This window comes from Doryrhamphus excisus, linkage group LG5 (assembly GCF_037039965.1).
Source record: "Doryrhamphus excisus strain RoL-2023G ecotype Guam linkage group LG5, RoL_Dexc_Guam_v1.1, whole genome shotgun sequence".
In the NCBI taxonomy this organism is placed as follows: domain Eukaryota; kingdom Metazoa; phylum Chordata; class Actinopteri; order Syngnathiformes; family Syngnathidae; genus Doryrhamphus; species Doryrhamphus excisus.
This window is the reverse complement of record NC_136361.1, coordinates 3,432,989-3,457,137: the sequence shown is the minus strand read 5'-3', so window position 1 is coordinate 3,457,137 and position 24,149 is coordinate 3,432,989. Positions and strand designations below refer to the sequence as shown.

Below are 24,149 nucleotides of genomic sequence, written 5' to 3'. Positions count from 1 at the left end.
TTTAGAAGAGGTTTTCTATACTAAATGTACTAAAATAAAAATACAAGACAGATGAAGCTATTCTAATGGCCACTAGGTGTCAGTAATTGTTATTTACTGCTTTATGTCTACTATATCGGGTAATAAGAGTGTAAAAGCTTACTATAGGGGTGTTATTTCATGTGTAGAGGGCTCTAATAATGTTAAAAACTGTTTTTAGAAGACTTAGAAGAGATTTTTTATACTAAATGTACTAAAATAAAAATACAAGGCAGATGAAGCTATTCTAATGGCCACTAGGTGTCAGTAATTGTTATTTACTGTTTTTATGTCGACTATATCAGGTAATAGAAGTGTAAAAGCTTACTATAGGGGTGTTATTTCATGTGTAGAGGACTCTAATAATGTTAAAAACTGTTTTTAGAAGACTTAGAAGAATTTTTTTTATACTTAATGTACTAAAATAAAAATACAAGGCAGATGAAGCTATTCTAATGGCCACTAGGTGTCAGTAATTGTTATTTTACTGTTTTTATGTCCACTATATCAGGTAATAGAAGTGTAAAAGCTTACTATAGGGGTGTTATTTCATGTGTAGAGGACTCTAATAATGTTAAAACCCGTTTTTAGAAGAGGTTTTCTATACTAAATGTACTAAAATAAAAATACAAGACAGATGAAGCTATTCTAATGGCCACTAGGTGTCAGTAATTGTTATTTTACTGTTTTTATGTCCACTATATCAGGTAATAGAAGTGTAAAAGCTTACTATAGGGGTGTTATTTCATGTGTAGAGGACTCTAATAATGTTAAAACCCGTTTTTAGAAGAGGTTTTCTATACTAAATGTACTAAAATAAAAATACAAGGCAGATGAAGCTATTCTAATGGCCACTAGGTGTCAGTAATTGTTATTTACTGTTTTTATGTCTACTATATCATGTAATAGGAGTGTAAAAGTGTACTATAGGGGTGTTATTTCATGTGTAGAGGGCTCTAATAATGTTAAAACCCGTTTTTAGAAGAGGTTTTCTATACTAAACGTACTAAAATAAAAATAGCGCTTCTTCCTTGCATTACTACTGACTCCATTGGATTCTTATTAGCTTATTAGCTTTGTTCCAGAAGATGCGCCTCTTGTGTTCTCCCAGACGTTTTTGTTTTTTTTTTTGCTGAAGCACTTTTGTGCCACCTTCCAACCGCCCCCCTCCCCTTGTCAAACCACCTGCGTTTGCTTCCACCCATCCACTCATCTTCTCTCTCACACGTCTTCCAGCCTTCCAGCCAAGCTCTTTTTCTCATCTCCTGAGGCCTTTGCATGCTTGTGAGTTTGTGTGTGCGGATGCCCGGTATTGTGTGTGTGAGTGTGTGTGTGTGTATGTGTGTTCAACAACACTCTGGGGGGAGTCATGAGCCATAAAAGTCAGGATTCATTAGGGTGTGACAAGAAAAGGAGAGCGAGCGAGGAAGATGACATGCAACAGATCTGCTTTCACACGCACACAGATGTCAGCGTGAGGCGGGCGCGTTTGTTTCGCTCAAACTCACGCGCCTTAAAAAAAAAAAAAAAAAAAAAAAACTCAAAGCCGGAGGATAAAGGAAGACGGAAAGAAATGTCAACAAGGCCTTCCGGCTGATAGATATGCATTTTCGCCAGGTTTCGTGGAGAGCTGCGAGCACAAAGCGCCGTCGAGTCGCCAGAGAGGATGGAAAAAACAAAACAAGAAGCGTCAAGATTGAAAGTGCCTTCCCTCCACAAATAACTTGCCGGTGTTGCCGACTAAATGCGGAGTGACACATTGTGCCGTCTGCCGTCTTACCTTTGGCCGCCGGGGGTCCACGAGGCAAACGCTCACTCCGCCTGACCTCCTTCTCCGAGCCACTCTGTCATCATTTCATCTTCCTGACTTCCAGACTAAACATCCATCCGCTCTGTGCTGTCTTGCATCGGTTTATGTTGCTGTCAAGTCCGTCTGAAAACCTCATGTTTACTTTCTAGTGTCAAACTTTTTCCACTAATGGCCGCAAAACCGACCACTTTGTAACAACACTTAGTAAAATAATGAATGGGAGCAACGTTTCTTATTAATATTTGTACATAAATGCCGTCCCACAGCAGTGTGTGACCATGTTTTATTTCATTTGAACATGCATCAGATGACAATTGAATGCATCACATAATCACTTCACAGTTCCACATGTCCAAAAGGAGCAGGAAGAAGCAAAGCTTATTAAATCCTACCCCTCCATCTGGTACTTTTATACAATCAGTAACTGTTACATTTGTTCACTTCCTGCTTTCCTAATATAGTTTTATTTTATTTTAGTCACGTACCAAAGTATTTTATTTTTAATTAATTTTTATTTTTAATTGAATGAATGAATGAATGACATGCCTTTATTCGTCCCTCAGTGGGGAAATTTGCATGAAGGAGGGCGGGGGTGGGAAGGGGGGGCAACACTAGGGCAACTAGACTCTTAGATGAAGGAGTACAGTGTGGAAAGCTTACAAAGCTTATTAAATCCTATCCCTCCATCTGGTACTTTTATACAATCAGTAACTGTTACATTTGTTCACTTCCTGCTTTCCATAATACAGTTTAAGGTATTTTTGTGTTTTTTTGTGTATGTTTTTTTATTTATGACTGTCAAAACGCTATCTTTACCATAATTAGAGCCCTATTACTGTTCTTCTCCCTCGCATCCAGTGTGGAAGCGGTAAATTTTGGGGGGGGGGCAACACTAAGGCAACTAGACTCTTAGATGAAGGAGTACAGTGTGGAAAGATTACAAAGCTTATTAAATCCTAGCCCTCCATCTGGTACTTTTATACAATCAGTAACTGTTACATTTGTTCACTTCCTGCTTTCCATAATACAGTTTAAGGTATTTTTGTGTTTTTTTGTGTATGTTTTTTTATTTATGACTGTCAAAACACTATCTTTGCCATTATTAGAGCCCTATTACCGTTCTTCTCCCTCGCATCCAGTGTGGAAGCGGTAAATTTTTTTTGGGGGGGGGCAACACTAGGGCAACTAGACTCTTAGATGAAGGAGTACAGTGTGGAAAGATTACAAAGCTTATTAAATCCTACCCCTCCATCTGGTACTTTTATACAATCAGTAACTGTTACATTTGTTCACTTCCTGCTTTCCATAATACAGTTTAAGGTATTTTTGTGTTTTTTTGTGTATGTTTTTTTATTTATGACTGTCAAAACGCTATCTTTGCCATAATTAGAGCCCTATTACCGTTCTTCTCCCTCGCATCCAGTGTGGAAGCGGTACATTTTTGGGCGGGGGGGGCAACACTAGGGCAACTAGACTCTTAGATGAAGGAGTACAGTGTGGAAAGCTTACAAAGCTTATTAAATCCTATCCCTCCATCTGGTACTTTTATACAATCAGTAACTGTTACATTTGTTCACTTCATGCTTTCCATAATACAGTTTAAGGTATTTTTGTGTTTTTTTGGGTATGTTTTTTTATTTATGACTGTCAAAACACTATCTTTGCCATTATTAGAGCCCTATTACCGTTCTTCTCCCTCGCATCCAGTGTGGAAGCGGTACATTTTTTTTGGGGGGGGGCAACACTAGGGCAACTAGACTCTTAGATGAAGGAGTACAGTGTGGAAAGATTACAAAGCTTATTAAATCCTAGCCCTCCATCTGGTACTTTTATACAATCAGTAACTGTTACATTTGTTCACTTCCTGCTTTCTATAATACAGTTTAAGGTTTTTTTGTGTTTTTTTGTGTATGTTTTTTTTATTTATGACTGTCAAAACGCTATCTTTACCATAATTAGAGCCCTATTACCGTTCTTCTCCCTCGCATCCAGTGTGGAAGCGGTCATTTTTTTGCTTTTTTCCTCACTCTGTTTTCAACCCTTTAAATAATAAATTAAAAACATGTTAAGTTAATTAGCAAACTCCAAATCGTCCATAGGTATGAATGTGAGTGTGAATGGTTGTTTGTGTATATATGTGCCCTGTGATTGGCTGGCCACCAGTCCAGGGTGGGATAGGGACAACTGGGATAGGCTCCAGCACCCCCGTGAACCTCGTAGGTAGAAAATGAATGAGTAGTCCTGTAGTCACTCACTTTTACAATCGGATTATTCTTTGTTTACATTACGTTACGCAGGGACGTAAAAGACGGCTACCGCTAGGATAGCAAGTTAGCATTCCGAATTTACTTATTCAAAACTTAAAGTGGGTTAGTGCACAGACCTCACAGCAAGGAGACCCGAGTTCGATTCCACCCTCGGTTTCCTCCCACATTCCAAAAACATGCTAGGTTAATTAGCGACTCCAAATTGTCCATAGGTATGAATGTGAGTGTGAATGGTTGTTTGTCTATATGTGCCCTGTGATTGGCTGGCCACCAGTCCAGGGTGGGATAGGCTCTAGCACCCCCTCCCGCGACCCTCATGAGGATAAGCGGTAGAAAATGAATGAATGAACTTAAAGCGTTTGAGGACAAAGAAGCCAAAGCTTTACCACTTCCACAAGGAATAAGAGGAGGACCTTTTTTTCTTTTCTATGTCAGCCATGGCTCTGCAATCTCCATGCATTGTGGAAGGTAATCTCACGTCATGTGACCTTAAGGACCAGAATAGTACAAATAAGTTGATATTATTTGACTAATAATATGCCATAGTCAAACCCGAAACCATTCTTGCTTGGGAGGAAATCAAACAATAGTCGGGTTCCATCACCTGTGTTATTTTCTCCCGTTAGCAACGTGAATAGATAAATGACTCCCGTGCTGTTGGCTGACCGGCGCCGCTGACATATTCACGGCAAAGACGCCGTCTGATGAAGAATGGCTCTGTCATCGGAATTCTGTGGGAAATAAGGGAGCCATCACTCCATCGCTCCTGTTTTGCCTTCCTATATGTCACGCCCGTCCCCCCTCCCGTCCCCCCTCTACGGAATTAATACCACATCGCCGCCGTGTCCCCTCCCACCCAGAGTGCTTTGCGGCAAGTTCGAGATGTGCATCTAAGCGTCGCTAATGAGCTGAGGGTTTCGGTTGTTTACCGTGAAGTCATTTGCGGTTGCCATGGCGCTCGTCTCCATGCCAAATGTGCCCGTTGTGACGCGAGGCGGAAATCCATCAGCGGCAACAGCTCGCAGGCAAAGTTGATTAATGTCGTTTCGTATCATTTTGTCATTAACTTTGCGGAATATTGGATTTGTCTCGCTTCTTCTTGCCTACTTTACATACAAAAGTTGCACTCTGGAAGTTATTAGATGCCAGATAAAATATAACAATGTCGAGTGTTGATTTGTCAGGATTAGATATGAGATTTTTGAGCGTTGTATCATCCGGAATATGAATTTTTATTTTTTTTTGAAGCAATTTCCAAAGTGTGAGCTGGGGCCCGTTCTCATTTGCATTTGAAAATTTGTTGGGTTATCACAGTTAATTGGTTCCAGACTCTACCGTGATGAGTGAATTACCCCCCCCCCCCCAAAGTAGGATTTAATATTAATAAATGGAATAATTTCATAGTTTAAGAATAAAAACATGCTCATGACTGTCAAAATGCTATCTTTGCCATTATTAGAGCCCTATTGTTGTTCTTCTCCCTCGCATCCAGTGTGGAAGCGGTAAATTTTTCGCTTTTTTCTCACTCCGTTTAAGTTGAAATTACAATAGATAAATTGAAGCCTGGGGCTGCACGCCGGTCGAGTGGTTAGCGCAGCTTGGAGACCTGAGTTCAACCCCCACCCTCAACCGTCTCCGTGTGGCGTTTTGCATGTTTAAAGACAGGGACTAGGATTCCGTGCAAAACAAGCATAAAATTCTGTTACGACTTTCTATATAAATTTTTTAGAGCCCTATCGATGTGAAATAGCACCCCTATAGTCACCTGTACACTCGTATTAACCAATATAGTAGACACAATAAGACAGTGGCGGCAGTGGCTCAGGAGATAAAGGGCTGCGCGGCGGTGGAGTGGTTAGCGCGCAGACCTCACAGCTTGGAGACCCGAGTTCAATTCCACCTTCTTTTCCCCGTGCATGCATGGGTACTCCAGTTTCCTCCCACATTCCAAAAACATGCTAAGTTAATTAGCGACTCCAAATTGTCCATAGGTATGAATGTGAGTGTGAATGGTTGTTTGTCTATATGTGCCCTGTGATTGGCTGGCCACCAGTCCAGGGTGTAACCCCGCCTTCTCACCCGAAGACAACTGGGATAGGCTCCAGCACCCCCCCCCCACGTGACCCTCGTGAGGATAAGCTGTAGGAAATGAATGAATGAGTGTCACTGTCGCTATCCATGGTGCTGGATTTTGCCGCATTCAGGGTTTCTTGTGGATCTTCTGGTTTTTTCAGGTTGATGCTAACAAGTTGATTAGCATGCAGGCGAGGCCAGCTGCGGTAGCATTAGCATTCAGGAAGAAGGAGGACTGGATGGAGGTGCAGGCTAAGTGATTAGCAGGAAAAGCGCTCTCTTCGTAGGAGTCCTTATGTAGCCTCAGAGGCTAATTAAACCAAACCAGGTAGGGGAGCGATGCTAACCCACCGATAACACAACTCCCGCAGTCGGACCCGTACTAAACCCACACGGGGCGCCGCATAGCTCGGTTTCTCCTCCACGCCGCCATATGGACACACAGTTAGCTTCAATTATAGCGAAAGTAATCACAGGTGCGCATAACGCCACCCCGGCACCCCGTCTCCGGGAGTTGTTTACAAGGAGCTATTCCAAGGACTTTGTGATTAAAACCGTCGCAAAGCACTCCTGACACTCCATTACCCAGCATGCTCTGGGTGAAGCGGGAGTGTACATATTGATTTCACGCCTCATTAGGTTTTGTGTCTAACAATGTCATAGTTCATGCGAGTCGTGCAGGACGCCGCATCATTCCGCCATGACCATGGGAGGGGACGGACGACACATAACGAATGAACACATTATTATTGAGTTTGGACTTGGGGGGGGGGGACTTGGGGGGGCTGTTCTTGACGCACTTTTAAAGTGTTTGGAGCCATTTTTGCTCGATTACGAAATATGTAGACTAGGTCGCCGGAGAAGAAAAGAACATATCCATGTCCCTAATTCATATTGTTGTTGCCGCTAGACTACCCAGCATGCCTTGCTGGTATTTTTAAAGTGTTTGTAGCCCTTTTTGCTCAATTACGAAATATGTACACGAGGACGTCGGAGAAGAAAAGAACATATCCATGTCCCTAATTCATATTGTTGTTGCCGCTAGACTACCCAGCATGCCTTGCGGGTATTTTTAAAGTGTTTGTAGCCCTTTTTGCTCAATTACGAAATATGTACACGAGGACGTCGGAGAAGAAAAGAACATATCCACGTCCCTGATTCATATTGTTGTTGCCGCTAGACTACCCAGCATGCCTTGCGGGTATTTTTGAAGTGTTTGTAGCCCTTTTTGCTCAATTACGAAATATGTACACGAGGACGTCGGAGAAGAAAAGAACATATCCATGTCCCTAATTCATATTGTTGTTGCCGCTAGACTACCCAGCATGCCTTGCGGGTATTTTTAAAGTGTTTGTAGCCCTTTTTGCTCAATTACGAAATATGTACACGAGGACGTCGAAGAAGAAAAGAACATATCCATGTCCCTAATTCATATTGTTGTTGCCGCTAGACTACCCAGCATGCCTTGCGGGTATTTTTGAAGTGTTTGGAGCCATTTTTGCTCAATTACGAAATATGTAGACGAGGACGTCGGAGAAGAAAAGAACATATCCATGTCCCTGATTCATATTGTTGTTGCCGCTAGACTACCCAGCATGCCTTGCGGGTATTTCAAAAGTGTTTGGAGCCATTTTTGTTCGATTACGAAATATGTGGAGGAGGTTGCCTGAGAATATATTATAATATTAATTTGCAAAATTAATATTAAATTAAAAGTATACACTGGTTATATTATTTATATTTAAAATTATTTTTGTATTTTTTTAAAAGGCAATCATTTTAATACATTTATTCATCTGTGATAAACTAAAACATATATTATTTTTATAACAATATTACATCTGTAAATTAAATGTATATACATTTAAAATTAGCTTATTTATATTTTTAATAAGTTAAAATGTAGCATGTTTTTCCCCAAACATATATTTATAACAAAATAATAATTAAGAAAATTAGTCTATTATTAATATTTAACATCAACATAAAATGTAAAATATGAGAAAATAATGTTTATTAAATGTGTTTATATTGTAAGTTGATATAGAGAAAAATTTATATATTTTTTTTTATTTATATATTATATAGATATATATATATATAAATATATAGACATATATATTTTTTTATATATATAATTTGCTAAATATATATTTTTCTATCGCCGTAAAAGGGTTTTACAACAACAGGTCATATTATTATCAAGAAGTAATAAGTTTTGAAATAATGTATCTCCAGGTCGCACGTTAAGGTCAAGGTAGACCGAAGGAGGCTACGGCGGCGGCGGCGGCGTCGAGCTATTAAATATGCATACCGCACGAGTACATCAATTTGCGGGGCAAAATTGCATTCAAAGTTCCATTTGTAAGTTCATTTAGATATACGAGGAGCCCATCTCTCTTTCTTGGATGATCTTTGAGGGAGGATGTGGAAAAAAAAAAGATATTACCGCGACACACCTTGCGTGAAAATCATTACCAGTCACCTTGGCGGGCTTTTAGTGTCGTTTAAAAGCCACTCAAGTCCACACCCGGGACGTACGTACTTCGGACGCCGTTTATCAGAGTATCCCGTGTGTCCTCAATGCTGAGGGAATAAACTGGAAGAAATAAAGCTTCGCTTCGAGGGAAAGATGGGATTGGGTACGTCGGCTCAGGGTGTGAACACTGTGAAAACGCGCAGAAAAATGCTTCTTCAGCATCAATAAAGGAGACAAATGTTGACGGATGATGATGATGATAAGCGCAATGAAAGTAGAGGAACACTTCATTCTTAGGTGGGGGAGTCCACTTACATATAAAGGAATAACAAGGATATAATTCAATGTATATTATTTTTTTAATAATACATAATCATTTGTGACAAAGAAATAATATACTTTGATTAATTGTACAATTTTATAAAATATATTTTCATAACATGATTATTTTTAAATTCAAAATAAATGAAAATAAGCAGTTTTATTTAAAAATATAAATATATATATGTATGTGTTATCTATGTCTATGAACTAAAATTTTATTTTTAAAAAATGAGAAATAAATAATAATTTGCAAAATTAATATTAAATTAAATCACTTTGAAACTCTAGGCATGAAATAACACCCCTATAGAATATAAAATATAAAATATAAAATATAAAATATAAAATATAAAATATAAAATATAAAATATAAAATATAAAATATAAAATATAAAATATAAAATATAAAATATAAAATATAAAATAGAAAGTAGAGGAACACTTCATTCTTTGGTGGGGAGTCTCTGTGGGTGACATATAAAGGAATAACAAGGATATAATTCAATGTATATTATTTTTTTAATAATACATAATCATTTGTGACAAGGAAATAATATACTCTGATTAATTGTACAATTTTATAAAATATATTTTCATAACATAATTATTTTTTTAATTCAAAATAAATGAAAATAAGCAGTTTTATTTTAATATATATATATATATATGTGTTATCTATGTCTATGAACTAAAATTTTATTTTAAAAAATCAGAAATAAATAATAATAATTTGTAAAATTAATATTAAATGAAATCGCTTTGAAACAACAAGGTTTTTCCTGTAGTTGTAACGCTGATCACGACTACCTCCAGGTATTCTCGTCGATACTTCCCTTTCGCTTTACTAAAAAGCCCAAACTCCAGCAACAAAAACGAGAAGGAGCCTGGAGAGCAAGCGGCAGGCAGTCAAGTCTGGAAGAGGACGGAATGTATTAGCACTGAACGAGACCTCGCTTCTGTCACAAACACAAACTGCATCAATGGAGAACCTTTGATGGTGGATTGGTGGATTACGGAGACTTTGGGCTCACATGCAACAAGCTTAGAAGAGGAAACGAACCCAAGTGTGCTTTAATCGCATGCAAGTCATTCTGCAGATAAGGAGGATACCAAAGACGCCATTTGTGTGGGGTATCAAACTTAAATGTCAAATATAATTCCCCAATGGGAGATAATATGAATTCATCTGTTCCAGTGTCAAACAGACTCCAGTAATGTCTTGTTTGTGGCTGTTATTGGTTCCAGCCAAGGCCAGTGTGGACCCCGCTTCTCTCCCAACGTTAGCTAGGCTAGGCTCCAGCATACCATAATAAGCGTTTTAGAAAAATGAATGGGTTCCAGGATCCCACCCTGATGAGCGCACTTCCGCTTAATAGGATTTCTAAGTGCATAGAAAATACAGTTTGTTATTAGAGAGCTCTAGGCAGGAAATAACACCCCTATAATCACCTTTACACGTGTATTACCCTATATATCAGACATAATAAAATAAAATAAAATATAAATCCAAAATATGATATATGAAATACATGACATATATGAAATATGAAATATAAAAATATTAGAAATATTAAAAAATTAAAAATTATAAAACATTATTTTAAAATATTAATTATTAAATGTTAAAATAATATAAAAATATATAAAATAAATAATAAAATAAGCTTTTAGCTTTGTTTTTAGCTCTGAATGAATGTATGTATATTGTATTTTAATGCATCGTTTACTGTGTTTTTCTTTACTCAACTTTATTTTTATTTTTTTTTCTTCACTTTGACTACTTTGAAAAGTCCTATACAAATAAAATGTATTATTATTATTATAAAATATGACATAATATAGACTCACATGGTCGTCCCTATTTTTTTTTACAGACTCTTACGTACTGCGGTGGGTATCGTCTCTTCTATGTAATATTACTGACACTGGAATATTATATATCCATTTTTATGTATTAATGAACATATTGTTAAAAAAAATGGTCATAACAGTCAAAATAAATTGAAGTGGTAGCAACCATCACGATGAATACAAATAGCCAGAAAAAATAAATAAATATATGAATATTAAATTAATTTAAATTAATAATAAATATGAATAATATTGTGAGTAAAAATGTACCGCGCAAAAACTGTATCCATTTTAAGTTTTAAAAACTCATAACTTTGAATCATTGTTCAACATTCACAATGGTTCGACATGCTCATAGTTTGCACAACCGATGTTGTAATCGCGGTATCGCCTATGGCTGAGTTGCAACACTTCAATAAATCCATCAGGAGGTTGCCTACAGCCACGGTTGTTGTTTTTAACCTGGTAATTCCAGACCCTGACAGCTATTTGGAGCCTTTATGGTCAAATAAATTAGTAAAAAAGCCCCAAGGTCTCATGCTGTACGGGTCTGCGTCACCCTCTTCCCCCCAAAAATCCAACCTTTGGGGCGTTCTCGTTATGAGGTAGACAACGACGTTGCTTGTGTCCTCTGCCGTCTTTGATTCTAATGACATGAAAGCGTCTCAACGAAGCACATCAGCACGATGCCATTAATCCTGATTAGGATGTTTATGAGTAGAATGTCATTAACTTGATATTACGCAACAGGAAGTGTGCTTGGTGACACAACGTGAAGGTGATACTGCGTTTTTTTTGGGAGGCTACGACGCTAAAAGCTTTACATTTACCGATTGCGACAGAAAACGGGTGTCTTCAATACAAGATGTTGTCGACGTAGCAACACTGTAAAGCACGTTAGCGCCGGTTCAAGTGGGCTCTGTTGAAGTTCTCCTAAGGCAACCTGGGAGATGATGCAACTTCCTGCAAAGCATCTCCAGAAACTCAAAAAGGTTCCACGGGAAAATGGTTATTCGTGGACGTTTTAGCTGCTAATTTACACATCAGAGAATGTGGAGATTTTAAAAAGTGAGACTGATTTCCTGTTATGCCACCTTAGGCTTATACGAAAACACGGAGTTCCCTTAACTCACCATCGCCATAAGTCTACCATAGACTATTTCAACCTCAAAGCAGCTCCATATTAATACCGTGGAAGCATCATATTTAGGCCAAGACCGACATTCTGATCCCGATCGCCCAATGGAACACAAACGGCCTTATCAGGTTAGCACAGAGCTGAAAATGTTCCCGAAATTCCAACACAACATTCCGCTACACCCGGTACCCAGAAAAATGGTCCCATTCAAAACCAAACCAGCACATTGAGAACCCTTTGAGGATTCTAGACCGAAAACACAGATGGTTTGAAAGGGGAAGAATGTTAAGGTTGAGAAAATAGAGGGGGAGGTCTGCGACAGTACCCCTCCCCCGTACCCAGAAAAAACATCCCTTTCAAAACCAAACCAGCACTTTGAGAACCCTTTGAGGATTGTAGACCAAAAACACAAATGGTTTGGAAGGGGAAGAATGTTAAGGTTGAGAAAATAGAGGGGGAGGTCTGCGACAGTACCCCTCCCCATACCTAGAAAAACCGTCCCTTTCAAAACCAAACAGTCGCTGACGACACAGGCCGGATAACTTTCCAGTCAAGACTCAGAACCAGCACTTTGAGAACCCTTTGAGGATTCTAGACTGTCTGCGACAGTACCCCTCCCCCGTACCAAGAAAAACCGTCCCATTCAAAACCAAACAGCCGCCAAGCTGGCGTATGTCACGACACAGGCGGCATAACTCTTCCAGTCAAAACTCAGAACCAGCACTTTGAGAACCCTTTGAGGATTCTAGACCGAAAACACAAATGGTTTGAAAGGGGAAGAATGTTAAGGTTGAGAAAATAGAGGGGGAGGTCTGCGACAGTACCCCTCCCCATACCTAGAAAAACCGTCCCTTTCAAAACCAAACAGTCGCTGACGACACAGGCCGGATAACTTTCCAGTCAAGACTCAGAACCAGCACTTTGAGAACCCTTTGAGGATTCTAGACTGTCTGCGACAGTACCCCTCCCCCGTACCAAGAAAAACCGTCCCATTCAAAACCAAACAGCCGCCAAGCTGGCGTATGTCACGACACAGGCGGCATAACTCTTCCAGTCAAAACTCAGAACCAGCACTTTGAGAACCCTTTGAGGATTCTAGACCGAAAACACAAATGGTTTGAAAGGGGAAGAATGTTAAGGTTGAGAAAATAGAGGGGGAGGTCTGCGACAGTACCCCTCCCCCATACCTAGAAAAACCGTCCCTTTCAAAACCAAACAGCCGCTGACAACACAGGCTGGATAACTTTCCAGTCAAGACTCGGAACCAGCACTTTGAGAACCCTTTGAGGATTCTAGACTGTCTGCGACAGTACCCCTCCCCCGTACCAAGAAAAACCGTCCCGTTCAAAACCAAACAGCCGCCAAGCTGGCGTATGTCACGACACAGGCGGGATAACTCTTCCAGTCAAAACTCAGAACCAGCACTTTGAGAACCCTTTGAGGATTCTAGACCGAAAACACAAATGGTTTGAAAGGGGAAGAATGTTAAGGTTGAGAAAATAGAGGGGGAGGTCTGCGACAGTACCCCTCCCCCATACCTAGAAAAAATGTCCCGTTCAAAACCAAACAGCCGCCAAGCTGGCGTATGTCACGACACAGGCGGGATAACTCTTCCAGTCAAGACTCAAAACCAGCACTTTGAGAACCCTTTGAGGATTCTAGATTGTCTGCAACAGTACCCCTCCCCTGTACCAAGAAAAACCGTCCCGTTCAAAAACCAAACAGCCGCCAAGCTGGCGTATGTCACGACACAGGCCGGATAACTTTCCAGTCAAGACTCAGAACCAGCACTTTGAGGATTCTAGACTGTCTGTGACAGTACCCCTCCCCTGTACCCAGAAAAACCGTCCCGTTCAAAACCAAACAGCTGCTGAGCTGGCGTATGTCACGACACAGGCCGGACAACTTTCCAGTCAAGACTCAGAACCAGCACTTTGAGGATTCTAGACTGTCTGCGACAGTACCCCTCCCCTGTACCCAGAAAAACCTTCCCGTTCAAAACCAAACAGCCGCTGACGACACAGGCCGGATAACTTTCCAGTCAAGACTCAGAACCAGCACTTTGAGAACCCTTGAAAGGGGAAGAATGTTAAGGTTGAGAAAATAGAGGGGGGGGTCCGCGACAGTACCCCTCCCCCACATACAATGACGTCCTTTCATCCCTTCCTAAAAGAGTCAATCATTTAGACCCAAGTCACAGTCGAGGTGGAATTCAAAGTGCATTCAACGTACTAGTCAGAGCTTTTCATCCTGTCACTCACAGGTCCCAGTTGACATAGACAAGCGGACTATCAAGCAGCTGAATATGATGTTTTTTTTATTGCAATCAACCAGTCACAATTTTACCACTTTAAATAAACGGTTAATTGGCGTCAACACAGTCCCGGCAAAGTGGATATTCCATCATTGTTTCAGTGAAGTGACAACTTCCGCGCGTTGCCTCAGAAGTGGTACGTGCCACTTACCGCGACAACATTCAGCAACACGATGAATGAGTCCAAGGCTAAACACCAATCACCAAATGCAATTAGCGTAAAACAAATGTTTTTGTTGTTTAGAGTGCGGCGACTCGGGACCCTTTCGGGTTCTTTGTGTTTGCTTATGTTGATTTTCTGCTTAAATGAGATAAAATAAGAGAGACAATAACAACGGCTGTTGTCCTTTCTCGTCTTGTCTGTTGCCGTGGGACCGTGTTGCGCCTTGATTTTAATGACGACTACTTTACATACCGTTTATCTTCTATGTAAATAGCGCCTCTTCCTTTCAAAAACCATCACAACCCATTGAAATGCCCTGTTTACAAAACAAGTCCTCCACATGCTTATCACCTGATTCAAAAAAACACTTATATTCCTACCTGTTCTTTGACTGACGCCAGGATAGAGGAAGTTGTCTCCGTCTCGGATCTGTCTCCATTGGAGGCCGGCATCACCGGGGGAACCATGGCCCCCTTCTCCTGCTCGGCGGGCTGATCTGGCACCGGCATGGCTAAAAATGACAGAAAAAAACAGGAATCAACATTAGGGATAACACTATTTATCATTAAAATGTCTTATTTCTTTACCAATTTGACAACAGAACAGTAGATACATCCTTCATTTATCGAGTTTTATTGGTGCCAGCCCCAACCGTGACATGTGAATTTTTGCCAAGTCAGACCCCTTATATCCCATTACACTCTTATTACCCAATATACATAAGACATCGGGAAAATAAGACATAATATAGACTCATTATTATAGCCCTCTCGACATGAACCAACACCCCTATTGTAACAATCACACTCATATTACCTAATATAGTAGACATTGAGAAAATAACACATAAGACATAAATAAGACATAATATAGACTCATTATTATAGCCCTATGCACATGAAATAACACCTCTATAAGAACCTTCACACTCTTATTTTCCACGATAGCAAACATAAGAGAAAATAACACATAAGACATAAATAAGACATAATATAGACTCATTATTATAGCCCTCTAGACATGAAATAACACGCCTATAGTCACCATTACACTTTTATTACCCAATATAGTAGACATTGAGAAAATAACACATAAGACATAAATAAGACATTATATGGACTCATTATTATAGCCCTCTAGACATGAACCAACACACCTATAGCCACCATTACACTTGTATTACCCAATATAGTAGACATCAAGAAAATAACACATAAGACATAAATAAGACATAATATAGACTCAATGTATATAGCCCTATAGACATGAAATAACACGCCTATAGTCACCATTACTCTTGTATTACCAAATATAGTCGACATCAAGAAAATAACACATAAGACATAAATAAGACATAATATAGACTCAATGTATATAGCCCTCTAGACATGAAATAAGACGCCTATAGACACCATCACACTTGTATTACCCAATATAGTAGACATTGTAAAAATAACACATAAGACATAAATAAGACATAATATAGACTCAATATTATAGCCCTATGTACATGAAATAACACCTCTATAGTAACCTTCACACTCTTATTACCCAAGATAGCAAACTTAAGAGAAAAAAACACATAAGACATAAATAAGACATAATATAGACTCAATATATATAGCCCTCTAGACATGAAATAACACTTCTACAGTCACCTTCACACTCTTATTAGCCAAGATAGTAAACATAAGAGAAAATCAGACAGATAAGACATAAATAAAATAATATTAACTTTTTTCTGTTCTGTACAGTACTTCCTGCGCTGGCTATTGCATCATCAATGCAACATTGCTGACACCTAGCGGCCAGGGTAGACTACTACATATCATGCGTAATCTGAAGGCCTTATGTTTTGCATGTTCTGCTATTATGAATATGTGCTGCAATTAACAATGACCAACAGGTGCTCCCGAAACAGGAAATAAAGCCAAATTAAGAGCACCAAACAGGAAACAATGTAAAAATAAAAGGAACATGGCAATTATACTTGAAAATATGTAAATTAGACCAAAAAAACACACTTAATTATGCATATTATTTGTCTACAGTAGTGCCCATATTCATTCGTGATATGAATGAGTTCCAAAGTGGGACAGAATCTTCTAGGAAAACCAAATCTCACATCTCACCTGTGTGTCACTTCATGAATACAAACCCGTCGCCCCAGACTCCTTAAAATGATGCGCTAATTCGCTAATCATCACCAATTGAATTACTTTGACTGGGGAAAAAAGAAGCGAAAAAAGGAAAAAAAAAATGACCCGCACGGTTATTTGTTTGAAATGTTGAAAAAGCGTCAATAGATTAAAGCCGAGTAGGTTGTGCCCTTGATCAGCAGACCTCCGCGTGTAACAGATGCATCATTTGACGGCTCCAAATTGAGCTGTCGACAACGTGCAGGCGGAAATATTTGAAGTGCCAGAGACATTGACATCTCGCAAGTGTGAAATGAAATGTTAGCGGAATCATATTTTCTGCGCCCGTCCCTCCTTATGTCTCACCCGTTCAGACAACCCACACCATGCTCCGGGATGCAGAATTAATACGCAATTGACATTTGGCTCAGTTATTCAGCGCATCTTCAGCCACGTCATGCAAAGGGGATTTTGTCACACGGATGACTCATGGATTGATGTTTTCCAGGCTGAGGCCTCGGCATTGATTAGACGCTGTCAAGGAGACGCGGAAAGTCTTCATGGCGTATGTAGAGACCTCAAATTGGGAAAAAGAAGCGTCAAAAAAGTCTCTACTATGAATGATAATACAGTGGCAGTGTTTTTTTTTATTATTACAAGTGCTTTAAGGTACGCACACCTTGCAATCCAACCTAACTTGGTGTTAAAGCAGAAACTGTAGCAATTCTACATTTGATCAATTTTACCAAAGATTTGTCAGATCAATCCACGTAGATATTGCGACTTGTCTGCACCGTTAATCATGAAGCGGTTCACCGGCGATCATCTGATTCATTTCTTTGTATCGAGTCGTGGACTCCTATAGAGCAGCCACACACAATGACAGCACACAAAGCTCCATAGGTCTTCCAGAATCTGCACCTATTCAGCTGTATTTACTTGATAACGTCTAATGTGGCCACTAATTGTGATGGGAAAGGGCTATTAGCAACCCCGGAAACGGCTATTAGCAACCCCGCTTCTCTGTATGCTATATAAAATATAATATTGACATAATATTAGCATAGCATAACATGGCATGACATAATATTAACATAGCATAACATGACATGACATAATTTTAGCATAGCATAACATGGCACGACACAATATTAGCATAGCATAACATGGCATGCCATAATATTAGCATAGCATAACACGGCATGCCATAATATTAGCATAGCATAACACGGCATGCCATAATATTAGCATAGCATAACACGCCATGACATAATATTAGCATAGCATAACACGGCATGCCATAATATTAGCATAGCATAACACGACATGACATAATATTAGCATAGCATAACACGGCATGCCATAATATTAGCATAGCATAACATGGCATGCCATAATATTAGCATAGCATAACACGACATGAAATAATATTAGCATAGCATAACACTGCATGACATAATATTAGCATAACACGGCATGACATAATATTAGCCTAGCATAACACGGCATGACATAATATTAGCATAGCATAACATGACATGACATAATATTAGCATAGCATAACATGGCATGACAGCTGGGATAGGCTCCAGCACCCCCACGACCCTCGTGAAGAAAAAGCGGTAGAAAAATGAATGAATGAATGAATGAACATGGTATGACATAATATTAGCATAGCATAGCATAACAATACAATATAATATAAAAATGTCACCATTGATGGATTAAAATTTCTTTAGCTGGTATGGAATCAGGAACTCCCATACAAGCCATTGCGAGCAAAGGGCAGAGAGTTTCTGGCTTACAGCCATGCCCATATAGGGAAATCAGCCCCCCTGTGACATCACAAAGAGGCAGTTTAGCCACGCCTTTTGAAACAAAGCATTTTGAGCCATCCCAAACTTGCGCAAACCTCATTTTCTGAAACTTTGGCATGGTTTAACACGGGAATCCAACATTCTAAAAACATTTACAGGTCAGAAAAGTGGGAAAAGCATAACAGGTTCCGTTTAAAAATGTCTCATCTTCCTTCAGTAGTGAACATTTTTACTGTACATTGGCCAACATTTCTTTCGCTTGTAAGACCGGGAATGGAAAAATAGATGAATACATTTTTAAGCATTGAACCAATTAATTCACTTTCTGTGTGTTAAGGTTAGAACCACATGGGAAAAAAAAACACGTTTTACATTTAACCTTCCTTGAAAGATTTGCATGGAGTTTTTAAAGCTACAGTGACAATTTGCACAGAGACAGTCAAAAAAGGAAATCTGGAAGTAGGACAGCAGGTTTTACATTAAAGCCGTCCACAGGGAAGGGAAGGGGCGGGGGGATATTGTCAATAGAGCAGACTAAATAATGAGCCAAGTAAGTGGAGTCCCTTTCCTGGGAGACTCATCAGTCCAATTACAACATCTAAAATGCTTGAGAGATCCAAGTTTGGACCAACTTCGGTTGGGTCACGGAAGTGACCCCGTTGTTACCTTGCTAAGCAAAATACTGTAATTTGAATTTAGCTTTTTTTTTTCGGATCGTAAACAAGTCAGCCGGTTTGTTAAGCAAACATCGAAGCGGCAGCGGGCTCGCTAGCCAGCGGACAAAGACAGCAGGCGAGGCTGGGTGGTTGTCTGTAAATAAAAGATGCTGCTGAGGCAGCCTGCAGATGGAGATTTTCACTCTGGCTGACAAACAGCACTTTCTGATCTTGGCATCTCGACTCCTTGAGAGCAGATGAGTCACCGCACTTTTGGACGGCGAGCGACGAGGAGGACCCGCGGTAAAGACCGCGTTTAAGTTTAAGTGCCGGGGTTGCCTCATCATGTATATATTCGGCATTATTGCTCCGTTTTATCGAAAGTGACAAAACAACGACAGACGCCATCGCATCCCAGCCTGACAAAGACCAAATTCCGGTCCGAGCAACAATTCATTCATTTTCGCAGGGGTGCTGGAGCCTATCCCAGCTGTCTTCGGGCGTGAGGCAGGGTACACCCTGGACTGGTGGCCAGCCAATCACAGGGCACAGCAACTTAACACCCAAAAGCTACCATTCATTCATTTTCTACCGCTTATCTTCACAAGGGTCGCGTAGGGGGGTGCTGGAGCCTATCCCAGCTGTCTTTTGTGCGAGAGGCGGGGTCCACCCTGGACTGGTGGCCAGCCAATCACAGGGCACATATAGACAAACAACCATTCACACTCACATTCATACCTATGGACAATTTGGAGTCGCTAATTAACCTAGCATGTTTTTGGAATGTGGGAGGAAACCGGAGTACCCGGAGAAAACCCATGCATGCACGGGGAGAACATGCAAACTCCACACAGAGATGGCAGAGGGTGGGGAAAGACAAAATAAGAAGCCAAAAAGTTACCACTTCCACACAAAATAGGAGGAGAACTCATTCATTCATTTTCTACCACTTTTCCTCACAAGGGTTGCAGGAGTGCTGGAGCCTATCCCAGCTGTTTTCAGGCAAGAGGCGGGGTTCACCCTGGACTGGTGGCCAGCCAATCACAGGGCACATATAGACAAACAACCATTCACACTCACATTCATACCTATGGACAATTAACCTAGCATGTTTTGGAATGTGGGACCTTTCTAAACATTATTAGAGACCTCTAGACATGAAATAGCACCCCTATAATCACCTTTAAACTTCATTCATTCATTCATTTTCTGTCCTATGGACAATTTGGAGTCGTGCAAACCCGGAGAAAAAAACCCACGCATGCACGGGGAGAACATGCAAACTCCACACAGAGATGGCCAAGGGTGGAATTGAAGCCCGGTCTCGTAGCTGTGAGGTCTGCGCGCTAACCACCCGAGCACCGTGCAGCCCACTAAATTCATCACACAGCAAATTAATACTCAAATATAAATACACAAACATGTACCAATACAAGTTTAAAATGAAAGGGAGGAAACCGGTGTATCCGGAGAAAACCCATGCATGCAAACTCCACACAGAGATGGCCGAGGGTGGGATTGAATTCGGGTCTCCTAGCTGTGAGGCCTGCATGCTAACCACTCGACCACCATGCAGCCTTAAATATTACTTTCATTCATTCATTTTCTACCGCTTTTTCTCACTAGGGTCGCGGGGGTGCTGGAGCCTATCCCAGCTGTCTTCAGGCGAGAGAGGCGGGGTAACACCTTGGACTGGTGGCCAGCCAATCACAGGGCACATATAGACAAACAACCATTCACACTCACATACAAACTCCACACAGAGGGTGGAATTGAACCCCGGGTCTCTTAGCTGTGAGGTCTGCATGAATGCCGCCAGCATTGGGGAGCATTCAAATAACATGAACCTCATCACACAGCAACTTAACACCCAAAAGGTACCATCATTCATTCAATTTGTACCGCTTATCCTCATGAGGGTCGCGGGGTTGCTGGAGCCTATCCCAGCTGTCTTCAGGCGAGAGAGGCGGGGTACACCCTGGACTGGTGGCCAGCCAATTACAGGGCACATATAGACAAACAACCATTCACACTCACATTCATCCCTATGGACAATTTGGAGTCGCTAATTAACCTAGCATGTTTTTGGAATGTGGGAGGAAACCAGAGTACCCGGAGAAAACCCACGCATGCACGGGGAGAACATGCAAACTCCACACAGAGATGACCGAGGGTGGAATTGAACCCTGGTCTCCTAGCTGTGAGGTCTGCGCGCTAACCACTCAACCACCGTACCGCCTCCAAGCAACAATATTCACGCATTATTATGAAAAGTGATCATCTGTAGAAAACATTTACTGTCGCTGATGTGTGGAGAAAATTGCTAATTCTGCCCGTGCCGGTGATAATACTAATAATACCGCGATAGCAACACATTTTTCCATCAAGTGTCACAAAGCGCCGCAATCCCAGAATGCTTCACACGGTCTCCCTCTTTTGTCAGCACCTTCTGCTGAATAGGCGCAACACTTCATGCGGGATACAATGCAACAGGAACCGCAGCTTAGATGGAGATTGGGACACGTTTAATTGCGCTGTCGGAGATGTGTGCCGCGTTCCTATTAATCCGAGGTCGGGATTGGAATGACGAGGAGGAGAAGAGGATGAGGACGAGGTGCCATGACATTTCATCGAGCTCAGCGACAGATAAGGTATCGAGAGCTCCAGCTTGACAGCGTTGGCGCAGGAGCATTTGGCACGGTATCATGACGACGTTGAATAAAAGAGATGGGAATCAAACGGAAATCTGTTTTGAAGTTTATGAAACCAAAGATGTAGAGCAAAAGGTGGGCAAACTACGGCCCGGGGGCCCGTTTTTATCCAAAGTATTTAATTCTTATTTCTTTTCTTATTCTTATTCTAAAACTTAACTGAGCTTCATTGAAATCATCTGATTAATTTCTTTGTATTGAGTTATGGACTCCTATAGAGCAGCCACACACAATGACAGCACACAAAGCTTCACAGGTCTTCCAGAATATGCACCTATTCAGCTGTATTTACTCAATAATGTCTAATGCGGCAACTAATTGTGATGGGAAACGGCTATTAGCAACCCCGCTTCTCTGTATGCTATATAAAATATAATACTAACATAATATAACATATTAACATAACATCACATGACATAATATTAACGTAGCATAGCATGATGTGACATAATATTAACATAGCATAACATCACATGACATAATATTAGCATAGCATAGCATGACATAACATAACAACATAACATAACATGACATGACATAATATTAGCATAGCATAGCATAGCATAACATAATAAATGTCACCATTGACAGATTAAAAAAAATTTTGCTGTTTTTTTTGGAACTTTTTGGAAAGTGTGTGTCTGATTACATCTGGCGTAAAAGTAGCCCGCGAGTCAAAACATTTGCCCACCCCTGATGTAGCACAAGCTAATGAGTAAAAAAATAAATAAAGTTATGCAGTAATGTGAGTGAGTGAGTGAGTGAGTGTTTGCCCCCAATACCTACATGTTGGGGGCGTGAAATAGTGATTGGTCCCACCATTAAAACAAAATTTAACTGAGCTTAATTGAAATATTTTGGGACTTTGGGACTCCAGCACACCACAGTGAGAGTCATGAACCACAAATGGTGAAAAACAAAAACAGTGGTGAACCTTTCCCAGAAGTGACCGGCCAACCAAAATAACCCCAAGAGGTCACAAAAGACCCCGCAACATCCAAAGAACTGCAGGCCTCACTTGCCTCGGTTATGGTCAGTCTTCCTGACTCCACCATAAGAAAGACACCAAACAAAATGACCAAAACCACTGATAAACAAAAAGAAAAATACTCCGTAGTCTGACAAGACAAAAAAAATCAACTTTTTGGAAGGTGTGTGTAGCATATGCTAATGAGTAAAAAATAAATAAAGTTATACGGTGATGCGGAAAAGTGTTTGCCCCAAACGTGAAAAAGTAACTGGTCCCACCATTAAAATATAACTTAACTGAGCTTAATTCAAATTTTATTTGGGACTCCAGCACACCACAGTGAGAGTCATGAACCACAAATAGCGAAACAACAACCGTGATGAACCTTCCCAGAAGTGACCGGCCAACCAAAATAACCCCAAGAGGTCACAAAAGACCCCGCAACACTCAAAGAACTGCAGGCCTTACTTGCCTCAGGGACTCCACCATAGACACCAAACAAAAAGTCCAAAACCACAGATAAACACAAATAAAAATACTAGACAAAAAAAAAATAAACTTTTTGGAAAATGTGTGTTTGATTACATCCGGCGTAAAAGTAGCACCACATTGCAAAACAACATTATAGCAACAGTGAAATATGGTGGTGGTAGTCTGACGGTCTGGGCTGTTTTGCTGCTTCCTGGACGCATGAAAGCTGAAACCAACTTCCAGCAAGTCCAAAAAAAAAAACAAATGAAGTATTTTGAGTAGCCTAGTCAGTCGAAGTCCTGCTGAGATGCTGTGACCTTAAGAGGTCTCTTCATGCTGGAAAAAAACATCCGAGTGGGATGCTTGTTCTTTCCTCCCAGCGTCCGATGCTCCTGTAACTGTAAAAAGCTCATGCATATCATGCCCTTGCCTAAACACACGAGGCACAATACCGCACCCGCTTGGTCTCTCCAGAGCGCTAACTAAATGATGCATTATTCAGAGTTTAATACCAGACATTACACGGAGGTAAATTGGAGCCATCAATCATGTGAGACGTTCCTCCGCTCCATTCGTCAGGGGATCGTTTTGGAAAAAAAAAAAAGCCGAGAAGTGATTGGCTGGCAAAATTGGGCGTGAAAATGAAAATGATTGTGGCTTCATTTTGAACCTGGCTTCATTCTGACAACATTAGCGTGATTAGCCACTTGCGAGTGACGATTAGCGCGTGAGCTCCTGAGGATGTTGATGTCGTGCACATGAGCACAAGTATTCCACTCTTGAATGCAATTCCACCTGCGTCTTTGTTTCTTTAAGTGCGGGCATGAGTCTTTCCATCAGAAGCGTAGGAGTGCATTATTTAATATGCGCGGCTAGCCACAAGTAAATTACTCAACATTTGTCTCAGGGAAACCATACGGGGGAATGAATTCGATGAAAGCATGCAATA

At 40.5% G+C, this 24,149-nt stretch overlaps 1 protein-coding gene across 5 annotated transcripts in view; it reads right to left on the bottom strand.

The window, feature by feature from the left end:
• ctnnd2a (catenin (cadherin-associated protein), delta 2a) overlaps positions 1-24,149 on the bottom strand; it is a 259,425-nt gene that overhangs the window by 206,825 nt on the left and 28,451 nt on the right. For all 5 annotated transcript variants that reach the window (XM_058060561.2, XM_058060564.2, XM_058060562.2 and 2 more), the window contains exon 2: positions 14,818-14,948. In XM_058060561.2, coding sequence (XP_057916544.2) covers positions 14,818-14,946 — 129 coding nt within the window. In that variant the 5' untranslated portion in view covers positions 14,947-14,948. The remainder of the gene's footprint in view (positions 1-14,817; positions 14,949-24,149) is intronic.